The sequence below is a fragment of the Pongo abelii genome, chromosome 9 (assembly GCF_028885655.2).
Source record: "Pongo abelii isolate AG06213 chromosome 9, NHGRI_mPonAbe1-v2.0_pri, whole genome shotgun sequence".
In the NCBI taxonomy this organism is placed as follows: Eukaryota; Metazoa; Chordata; class Mammalia; order Primates; family Hominidae; genus Pongo; species Pongo abelii.
Window position 1 is genome coordinate 56,104,728 of NC_071994.2, and position 12,022 is coordinate 56,116,749.

Below are 12,022 nucleotides of genomic sequence, written 5' to 3' on the forward strand. Positions count from 1 at the left end.
TCACCTCTTTAAATTTAATCCTTGTCTTTCCCAGTGGGAACAAAGTACATTTTCTTATCTACAAAAACATCTCATCATGATGAATGAAAATAATTGATACTTTCTAATTTTAGAACTAGTATATCTAACTCCCTCAGTGTTACTATAGGCAACTGGGACTTCAGTTTCAAATCACACACCCATGTATGCAAGCACACACACAGAGGCAGAAATATTGGGAGTGGAAATCAATTATGCAGATAATTTTTTTATTATTGCTTTTTTCTCAAAAGGTGGGGTGAAGTAATAAAGAGAAGAACTATTTAGATAAAAATAGTACTTTGTGCACTAGGAATTAAATGTAACAACATAGACATGGCGCAGAGAGTGGATGAATTAAAAAAAACAACACTGCTTCTTAAAGCTCACCTGTACAAGAGAAGTCATCCACACGAATGTATCCTGGGACACAGTCACAGCGATATAACCCAGGAAGGTTGACACACACGGTATTGGCATGACAGTAATGCATCTTAGCTGCACACTCATCAATATCTGAAGGAAAAAAAATTAGTAAGATCATGGTTAGCAAAATAATGGAACAACAGTGTAATCATTTTGCAGATAAATTACAAAAGGTAAATGTCCACAGAAGCCAAGAGAAAAAGTAACATGCATTAAACACAAAAGCTTAGGTGAAAATTCAGCTTGGTACATTAGATCCCATCCTGAGCTGAAAGTGTTTCTAGAACGATGCATGGTGAGACAAAACAGGTAAGAGCCCAAGAAGTATGAAGAATGAATTTACAACTATTAGTTTCTTGCCAAGGAGAATACTCTTTTTAAATGTCCAAATTCAAGGAGTTCTGTGCCCACTAAGTTGATATCAACGAATATTTATTAGGTGTCCACAGTACATGGTATAGCTTTTATCAGAGGGATCAAGGGAATCCAGCCCCTCTCTGCTTGTGTGTCTTACTAAGACATGCTTCAATCCATATGCTACAAAATGATGGTGTAGCCAGTTTCTCCCATGTTGTACTATGAATATAGACAACTGCTGTTGCCTGATGCAAATTAATGTCTCTCACCCTTTGACCTGGGGCTCCTCCCCATGTGATAGAATAATGGGCTGATTCAACAAAAAGTCTTGTTCTTTTTGGGATGGAGTTCAGAGCATCACCTGCTTTCTCATAAAAGTTCGTGATAGGGATTAAAATAATCTACAACTTTAAGCACAGAGTTGAGCCTTTTCTGGAGATTGTTTTCAAAAATAGATTTATGTTCCTTTTACTCAGACTGCTTGCATGTGATGGTTAGAGAAAGAAGGACATGAGTACATCATGGGAATCCAAGATAGAAAATGTGAGCTCTAGTTCTGGTTCTGCTGATTAATAGTCTATGACTTGCATTCAACTACTCTGGGTCCCAGTATCCTCATCATTTTGTCCCAATGGTCAATTCTGAACCCAGTGTTTTATATCTGTAAAGATATTATTTAATTCAATCCATATGCAATCCCATGAGCAAAATGCAAACACTACTCCCGTTTTATAGTCTAGAAAACTGGGGCTTAGAGAAGTTAAATATCTGGCACAAAGTCATCCTGTTAGAACATGCTAGACCTGGGATTTGAATTCAGAAGTTATTTACTATTATTTACTTCATGAAAGCTTCTTGAAAATGGTGATTAGTCAAATACAGTATTTCTGTTACAATAATCATTAGAGCTTTAATATTATTAATGTACAAAAACCGAGGATAAAAATGGCTACATTGAGTCACTAGGAAACTCATTAATCTATTTATCTTCAAAGAAAAGTAAGTTGATTTATTTCCTAATAAAATATATTGAAATAACATCAGATTCTTTTCAGAGCTAAAGATCTGACAGCCTATAAATAAAAGTTATTGTGAGGTCATTGAGATCTAAGAAGGAGACCCACAGTTAGCAAGACTTAAATAACTATGAAATAAGAACAAAACACCAGAAATTAGTGAAATAACTCAGGCAATCAACTTCCTGAAGGCCAATCACAGAGGTTGCTTCCTGGTGAACTCAACTTGCACCAAGGATCCTGATGAAGGCAAGGAATTATTACAGTCAGACCACTGGAATCCAAGAGATGGATAACTAAAAGAAGGAGTCATAGAGTAGTATGGTGACATTAAGATTTTGCAAGTGATTTAGTTATTGTTGCTTATAAGGTCTTTGGTAGGACGATGAAAGGCTGGGTGAAAATAGGCATAACAAGTGAGAGGCTGGAAACAAGAAGAGAAGCCAGGTATTAGAGAGGGCTGCTTGACATTAGTGTGTTGTTCATAAAATATTACCAGTTTTCCGCTCTCTGGGCACATAGCACAATTGTATTTCCCCATCCTTTTCAACTTTAAGCATGGTTTAAATTAATCTCATGATTGATCATGAAATCTGAGTGGAAGCATATCACTTCTAAGTGGAAAGATTAAGAGCCAGCATCCAGCTTACCACATTTTCTTGTTTCTGCCTTGTAACCCATGGAAGCAAAGACATGGAGACTCTTTCAACCTGGGCCCCTGAGTGAGAAGCAAGCCACCATATACCTGTTGCATAAGCAAGCACCATATAACTGTTGCATGAGCTAGAAATATGCCTTTGTTGACTTAAGCCACCATGCCTTCCCTGATTGGTGCAGAGAATGACTATAAAAGTTATCTCAAGAAAGGATATCATTAAGCTTCATCTTGAAAGATGAGCAAGAATTCATCAGGTAGAGAATAAAGGCAGGGAAACTATAGAGGCTAAAGTTTTTGTCTGTCGAGTTACAAATGGAAAGAATCATTTAGCCATGTACATTCAAAGAACATTCATTAGACATCTACTAAGCCCAGAGGCAGACCGATGAACAAAATGCCACATAGACCTCACAAACAGGCAAGGCATTGAGCGAAATGTGTAATAAAATCTACCAAGGATGTGAGATCTTTCAACAAGAGGAATTTGACCTACTCTGAGAGAGCCAGAGAAGGATTCTCTATGGTAGTGATGGTTCATCTGAGACATGAAACAGAAGTGAAACAGGCCAAGGGAAGAGCAATAACCTACCAGACAGAAAAGAATGTTTGAGAAGACTTAGTTACAAAAAGGAGCTTTGCCTATTTGAAATGAAACTAGAAAAATAAGCTTGGGCCAGATCCTTTGTGGACATTAGTGTGCTGTTCATAAAATATTACCAGTTTTAGATTCCAGCAGGTCTTGCAGGTCATGTGACGGAGCTCAGACTTTCATCAGGGCAGTAACACAATTCAATTTCTCTGTTTTAAAAATATCACTCTGGCTGTGGTGAAGAGAATTGATTGGAGCAGGGCACGCTGAAGGCTAAATCACGCTGGTATTTTACTCACAGAGATACAGCCACACTGAACTCCATCTCACTCTGCTGGGATGCCCAGCCATCCTTTAAGATGAGAAACTAGTCAGGACTTGCCTTAGAGGCAATTCAATCTTCAGCCCATGGGCCACAGCTGCCTACCAGCCTGCTGACTGCAATGAATGTTTCCCTGTCACGGACCCTTGTCAACACCTTCCAGAGAAACCTCCTGGCTCATTTTCCTTAGGCCATCACCAAGCTGCTGAGAGGCCTCCGCCTCATCTAGATTTGAAGGAGTTACTTGGCTATAACAAGCTTATTTTGAATCAAGCCAGCCAACCTATTTCTTTGTTTCATAAGATTCCAAGGCCCTGAATAAAAATATTTTCAAAAATCAAACAAGGGATGGTTAGAAAACCCCAGTGAGAATTTTTCACATGGATTTAATCCAACCCTTGCTCTCTACATGTCATTGAGACCCCGTGCCCACATGTCCCTGCTGCTCTGCTGATGTGTTTTTGAGTAGGTTTTCAGTTTACACCATTATTAATTTCAGTTCTTGCATATCTAATAATTTCCTGGTACTAGTCCAGAGAAAGCACTGAAATAAAGAGGAAAAGTTGATGAATGTACCAGAAAATTAAAATGTCACAATCTTGCCTTCGTTGCTTATTCTTCATCATATAACCACCAGATATAAAAGCTATCTTGTGGTAAAAATGGTGGGGAGAAGAGAGAGAAAGTGAAGTGGAGTAATCCAGCTGATTCTCTTGAGACAAGAAGATAAAAGAAAGAAAGAAATTGGCAACTCTCATGGTTTGGGGATGGGAACAGAGGATGGAATGGCAACACGTTTGCCAAAAGATTGCCTCTCCATCCTCAGGGAAACACACAACCCAGAAGACAGTTTCAATAGGATTTAAGGGTGTTTCAAAAGCAAATCTGATTATAAACAGAGTCAAAAAGGAATTAACATCTTTAGAGAGCTGGGCTATCCTGAGAAAACAATCTTCAGAAATAGCAAACAATTGAGATTTTATAAATTTTATAAATAAGCCTAGGTAAAAGGCTGCTTTTCATTCACAGAAAAAAGGCTCTGAAGGGTATTGAATAATTACAAAACAAAAATCATAACTCCCTAATGAAAGAACAAACTGATATTTAAAGAGAGAAATTGAGTTGGACCAAAGCAATTAGTATGCTAACCACAGACTTGAAATGCAGTCTGACCTTTGCCCAGGTGGTGACAGTGCTCTGCCTGAAGCAGGTATCTTGAGCAATGGTCATATTCATCCAGAAGCCAGGAGACAAGAAGAGGCTAAGCCTGAGGCTGAATCTCAGAGTGGAAGTTGAACATACACAAATCCAGGTTCACGCTAAAAATTTGAATCAGTCCAGAAAGCTTTACCAGGAAGAACCACAGTTAACCTGACATGTACTGGAAGGACGAATTATTTTAAAAGCACATTGTTGGGCACAGGCTGATACCCATATTCTAAGAGTCTAACAGTACGTACCTTATAAAGGAAAACTAGGAACAGCCCATGGCAATTGGTAAATACCCAACAAATATATGCTGTTTTTTAGGTACTATGCTAGATATTTGATATGGAGCATCTCATCATTCCATTTATCTTGACTCCTCGTGGTAGGTATCTCCGTGCCACGAAACTGAGGCTGGGAGATTATCAGGTGACTTCACTTGCCCAAGTACAAAATCAGTAAGCATAGAAACCTGGGTCTGGATCCAAACAATATGACCACAAAGTTGTCATTGTTCTCACTGTGCCAGTTTTAGCGCTCAATAACATTTTGATGCTATGATTATGTTAGCTGTAGCTGATGTTTATGACTATGATTATGTTAGATGCATCATGATGTGTATGGAAACAAATAGATCTCTAAATTCTATATCCATGTACAAGGCCATTCACGACATTTGTTCTGGCATTATATTCTCCGTTAAAATGGCAATTCTGCTCCGTGCATCACCGCTTCCTTGGCTCTTTTAAATCAAATCCTTATATTTTCACACTTTAGGCTCCAGTGACCCAGGGCCCCAAAACCGGCAGAAGCATTTTGCGCCCAGCTGGAACTCACAGACTGACACAGCCTCTACTCATATTGCTTGAGACTATGGAATTAGAAAAGAGTAACAAAGAGTCCTAAGGTTTTTATTATTAAGTATTGTTAGAGAAACATCTATAAACCCCATTGCAGCATATATCATCTTGAGTATAATGGGGCTTAAATTGTGATTCATTCATATAAATTGCTTGTTGCTTTTGAAATATTAGAGCTCATTTTCTGGTGGTCTTTTGAGGTAACAAAAATACATGATTTATATCCCTCCCAAGGATGGTGAAATAGTTTGTTTTTGTTTTAAAAGGTATACTTATGGACTGTAAAATGAAACTTGATATGGCATAAGGATTCTTCACGTATCACCAGGCTCCATCTGCATAAGAGTTCAGAACAAACACAGACTCAAATTTGGCATCATCATCATTAAATTAGAGGGCAGGGCCTGGATAGCCAATAGAAGCAGATGCAAAGAATTCTCTTAATAAAATGATATGATCTACTCAGACGTCTTCCGTAAACATTTCCTAGAAAAAGAACCCAGGGAGGGATATACTCAGGAGGGGAAAACGCATTCCCCACTCCCTGTGTACATTTAAAAAGGAAAGAAGATCAACAGCTCTTGAGAACATGATTTTGGTCAAGCACTGTGTGCCTCTCATCTCATTACTCCTAACCATCCCAGGGACTGACATCAGATACTACGAGTAGAGTACCTAAAATTTCAACCAAGGTTCTTATGACTCCAAAGAGGATACTTGTTCCATGATAACTAATGGACAAAGAACACTGGATTGACAGTTAAGAGTCAAGTTCTATTCTTGCTTTTTCATTTAGCTAACTGTGGCACTGGGCAAGTCACTTTTCTTCTCAAGACCTTGGTTTTTCCCACATATACATTCAGGGAGTTGGACCAGAAACCATTTAGCCAAATTTCACTTCTAAAGTTCTTGACACATTCAAGTATTTTGTCCACATCATAAAAGCCTGCTTCTGGAGCAGCTTCTCTTGGGCCACCGCCTCTTTTTGCAAGAGGAGCTTGCAGATGTTCCAGATGCCTTTCCCAAGATACAGGTCCAGGAAAATACTACTTAGATGACCCAAGCCCCCACACTGTTTCTTGATAGCTGTGTCAACTGTGTTGACATCTCCCCTGAAAACTAAGAGCAACTAGGGTTAGCAAGCAGATACCCACACAGAAGCACAGCTCTTGGCAAGTTCTTCATGGACTGGTAAGATAACTTGCAGAGCAATTTTATCAGACTTGAACCTACTGACTTTGCAGAGATCATGAGCTATAAAAACACAGTGGTGTTGGCTAACTGGTTGGTATATTAGAACAATCACTACTTTCCCTTTGTGTCATACTGATTTTTTTTTTAATTGGGCTTATGTATCTCTGATTTGAACTTATAAAAATCCAGTGAGGTTTAGGGCAGTGAAAATACTCTTTATGATACTATAATGGTGGATTCAGGTTATTATACATTTGTCCAAACCCATAAAATATACAACACCAAGAATGAACCCTAAATGTGTATTATGGACTTTGTGTAATTATAATATGTCAGTGAAGGTTCATCAATTGTAACAAATGTTCCACTCAGGTGAGGGATATTAATAATGGATAACAGCAGGAGGTATATGGGCAATCTCTGTGCTTTCAGTTTTGCTATGAGTGTAGAACTGCTCTAAAAATATTTTTAAAATTAAAAACAATAAAAACATTGAGGCAGACAAGATGCAAATTATTCTTCCCTTTTTCAGATGAGAAAGTAAAGACCCAGAGAAAATTTCCAACTTGCCCAAAGGAACACAGATAATCATTGCACTGGGAATAGAATCAAAGTCTTCTAATTCTAAAATTAGTGCTTTATCCAATGTTCCATGTTTTTCTATAATTATAGCGTCCTCCCTAAAGCAAGGGGGGAAACCAAATGCCTATAGAACCTAGGAATATAAATCAAATACCTAAAGAAGTCAGGTAAAAAAACATATATGCAAACCATGTCCTTTCCACAAAGAAATCAAGTGTTTCTTATTTTTCTTAACACATAAAGCAAGCTATCTCTCTCTCTCTCTCTCTCTTTTCCTCTTTCTCATTTTCCTACTCCAAGAATAACGGAATGGATCTCTTTTATAAGAGAAAAAACACGATGCAAGGCCAATGGTAATAAAAAGTGACACTTAACGCCAATGGTAGAAAAACAATAGGAAGAGTGTGGACTGTAGAAAACTGGAGCTCTAGTTAAATATTACCAGAAAGCTGTGATAAGAAACAGTGCTTATATAGTACTTTCTATGTACCAGGCAGTTTTAAGTGCTTTATGTAGATTAACTCATTTAATATTCACACTCTATGAGGTGCATATTAGAATCATCCTCATGTTACAGATGAGGAATTAGAGGCACAGAAACATGCAGTAAATTGTCTAAGGTCACGCAGCTAGGAAGTAGACCTGGACTGCCAGGAGAGGAGTTCAGGCAGCACAACCCCACAGTCTGTATTGCCTCTCAGGAATTGTGGGATAGGTCTCTGATCTTTTTAGAGAAGGTGAAAATCTTAGCATTATTTTTTAAATATTGGCTTCATATTTTTCTCCAAACATTTTGAACTAAGCAAAACATAGCTATCTATCAGATTTAATCCATGGAGGTCTGTGCCTTAAGGCATGTTATAACAAGGAGCATCAGTGAGCCAAGAGGAGAGAGAAAGAAGAAAGATGAAAGGAAGAAAGAGAGGGAGGGAGGGAGGAAACAGGGAGGGAGGGAGGGAGGGAAGGGAAAGAATAAAGAGAAGAGGAGAAGAAAGAAAAGGAGAAGAGAGGAGAGGGGAGGGGAGAAGAGGGGAGGAGAGGAGAGGGGAAGGGAGGGGAGGGGAGGAGAGGGGAGGGGAGGGGAGGGGAGAGGTAATGATATAGGAGTTAAGAAGAAATTATTTAGGCAGATAGTGAGGGTAAGGAAGTCCTTGGTAAGATTTTCCTTTTAATGAAAAGCAGCCCCAAAATCAATTTCTTTTCTAACGAAGAGCAGCCCATAAAATCGAGCTGCAGACACAGATAAGCAAGCTGGAAGCTTGCACAGGTGAATGCTGGCAGCTGTGCCAATAGGAAAAGGCTACCCGGGCCCTAGGCATGTCCAAGATGGCGGCTCCATCTTCTCCTTTCCTTGTCAACCACATGCACAGTAGGGAGCAGGCAACATGGCAATGGCCAGGTAGAGATCCTATTTGCATAATAAAAGATTAAGGTGGGGTGGCCAGCTTCCTTGAGTGTGATATAAACACCACACCTGGTTCACCCAGTCTTTTGGCCCTATGTAAATCAGACACCATTTCATCAAGCCTGTCTATAAAACACTGTGCACTTTGCTTCGGGCAGAAATTCCCACTTTGGTGCCGCTCTCTGTCTCTGCAGGAGAAAGAGCTACTTCTCTTTTCTCTTTCTTTTGCCTATTAAACCTCCACTCTTAACGCCACTCCACATGTGTCTGTGTCCTTGATTTCCTTGCATGAGGCAACAAACCTCAGGTATTTACCCCAGACGACGATGCTGCTTCAGTAAGACAATCTAGGGAGACGCCTAGATAACTGCTATGAACTGAATTGTGTCCCCCCGCAAATTCATATGTGGAAGCCCTACCTCACAATATGTTGGTATTTAGAGATGGTACCCTTAGAAGATAATTAGGGTTAGATGAGGTCATGAGGGTGAGGCCTTCACGATGGGATTAGTGCCCTTATAAGAACAGACATATAGCGCTCTCTTTCTGAAGACACAAGGAAAAGGCAAGTCAGAGAGAGAGCATTCATGAGACCCTGACCACGCTGGCGCCCAGACTATCAGCCTCCAGAGATGTGAGAAAATAGTATTTGTTGTGCAAGCCATCTAGTCTATGGTATTTTGTTATGGCAGCTTGAGCTGACTAATAATGATAACATAATCCTTTACATTTCTCAGGTGCCCAGTGAAATGAATTTTAACATCATCTTCTAACATATGCGTCAAACAGATGTGTTGATTACAAGATCAAATATTTTCAGATTAAAAATTCAAACAACCTTTTGGTCATCCCATGTATGGTAAAGAAGTCTTCTTCAACAAGGTTACATACACCATGAAATACAAATTAGATTGTTGGATTGCTGACATTTTTCAAGTATTTTCCACATGTAGCTATGTTAAATATTTGGGAATTCATGCTAAGTCATTTTTATTTCCCCTTGCTAGGCTCAATTTCAGAATCAAACACTGTCATAAAGTAACACATCTGTTTATGCCACTGGGAATCATAGCATACCAATTTCTAGCTGGCACTGGAAAGGCATCATAAGACAACACCCCATGACTTTCTTCCCAACCTGGTATTTCTGACTTTTGAGGGTGTCCATAAAACTGATGCTAAATGTCCACAAGGAAAGAAACACATTGAGTGAAGGGTGATCAATTCAGTCTTGGCCTCAGGATATGCCTCAGCCTACCTCAATCTGTCAGGGTGTGAACTCTGCTTCAACTGATGGTACCAACAAACCCAGTGACTGCTTCCAAAAAGGTCCAATGGACTCACGACTTTTGAGTCCATTGGGCTAATCAAAGAACACCTTAGAAATGTAAAAGCTACAATGGTCTTTTGACTTCCCTGAAACTGGAAAAGGAAATTCAAAAAATATTGAGAGGCTATTGAATGCTATAGGCAGTAAAGGTTCCAAATGTCAGTGGGATGTGGTCTCTGCCTTCACAGAACCCGTACCAATGCAGCAGAGAGGCAGTCACAAGAACATGAACTTTGTAAAAACAATAAAATTTCTACAAGAGAAAGAAGAGGCTAATTCCATTGAAAGAGAATGGGGAAGGAATCCCCCAGAAAATAATAATTGTTTTGAATCTTGAAAGTGCAAGAAAGACCCCTTCATAAAACATTGATGGTCTTTCCTATCTCTCTGATTCCGTTAGCTAGCTACTCTTGTTTTGCAAAGATAAAGAAAATTCAGTCAAGAGTAAACAAGATGTAAGAGTGCAATACTACCAGCAAAGCTGTCTGTATCCTCTTTATCTCTGATTGTACCTTTTTATATAATAATAGGTACCATTTATTAACCACCACTTTATGCCAAGCATAGTTTTAAGAATTTTGCATGTATCAATTCATTTCACCTTTACAAGTACCACACAGATAGGTATTATTAACATTTTTACCTTATGGAGGCACAAGAGATTAACTAGCAGGAAGGTGACCTCTGGGGAATTTTAGCCCCTGGCATGTACTCTATTGTGCCTCTCTACAAGGCAAACTTAGCTTCCCCTTTAAAAGTATTCACATTTCTTGGTTAATTCGATAGCAATTTCCCATAGTTACTTGGTCAAATTATTCATTCACCTCTCTCCTCAAGCAGTCAAAATAGAGTGAACAGGCTTTAGGCCTTTAAAAATAAATGATTTGGTGCCAGAGGTTTAGATCTGATTCACTACAGGATCAAATTAACCAGTGATTAAACACCAGACTGAATTACACAAACAAACAAGGGCCTGTGGACCTATGAGCAGGTAGTTAATGAACACAACCTGGGTTCAGTAAAAACATTTTGTCTTCTACCACCTGTATGATGAATGATGATCAGCTGAATGTACTCAAGAAGACTAGTTACATTACTTTTTCATGTATTTCCCCATGTAGAAAGAGTCGTTAGATGAAATAAGCTTCTTTAACTGAAACCAACCTTATTCCCAATTCCAAATTCTTATATATGTGACTATATCTATGACCTTATTATGAAAACCATAAAGTACTCAAGCTGGTTCTTAAAAATCACTAAGTCCAGACTCTTCTGCAATGTGATTGTTGAGACAAAACAAAAATGAATGGATGGGGAAAGAAAACAATTTTAAATGCATACTAATTATTCATATTGTCACTGAAAACACAACCCAAAGGTGGAACGGAAAACACCACGCAAAAGGTGGGAAGTAGGAGAGAATCTGATGCCCATAATGTCCAGTGGATTTTAAGTCATTTTTTAAGTGAAAGAACTCTGTTAAAAATAACAACAGGTAACATTTGTATAACATTTTGTAAGTGCCAGGAGCTGTCCTATAGTATTAACTCATTTAATCCTCATAATAACCCTTTGAAGTAGGTATTGTTTTTTAGCATCCCAAGTCTACACATAAGGAAACTGAGACATGGAGACTAAGCAACTAGTCTAAGGTCATACAGCAGGTAAGGGCCAGAGCCAGACAAAAATCCAGGCAGACCTGGTTCCTAATGTGGTGCTTCTAACCTCTACACCATGCACTCTCAACTAGAGTGACATTACCTCTAAGGGGGTGAAAAACTGGGTCTAGAGGTGGTGGTAATGGTGGTGATATTAGATATTATAAAGGTCTGTGGTTCCCCAAAGGGCCAGGCACATGAACAGATAGTGTATCTCTGGTAATAAAATTTCAAGGGACAGTGATAAGGTAAAAAGGTTTAAAAGACTCCTTAGGGAAGCAATAGTTTCTTTAACAAAAATGTTAAGAAACATTGTACTTTGGCCGGGTGTTGTGGGTCATGCCTGCCATCCCAGCACTTTGGGAGGCTGAGGTGGGTGGATCACCAGAGGTCAGGAGTTC

General features: G+C 39.0%; 1 protein-coding gene across 2 annotated transcripts in view; it reads right to left on the reverse strand.

The window, feature by feature from the left end:
* Positions 1-277: 277 nt before the first annotated feature.
* LOC129048673 (protein kinase C-binding protein NELL1-like) overlaps positions 278-12,022 on the reverse strand; it is a 462,277-nt gene continuing 450,532 nt past the window's right edge. Inside the window, exon 13 of one of the 2 annotated variants that reach the window (XM_054524597.2) lies at positions 278-534. In XM_054524597.2, the coding sequence (XP_054380572.1) occupies positions 398-534 (137 nt within the window). In that variant the 3' untranslated portion in view covers positions 278-397. The remainder of the gene's footprint in view (positions 535-12,022) is intronic. The other variant, XM_054524593.2, reaches the window with a different exon arrangement.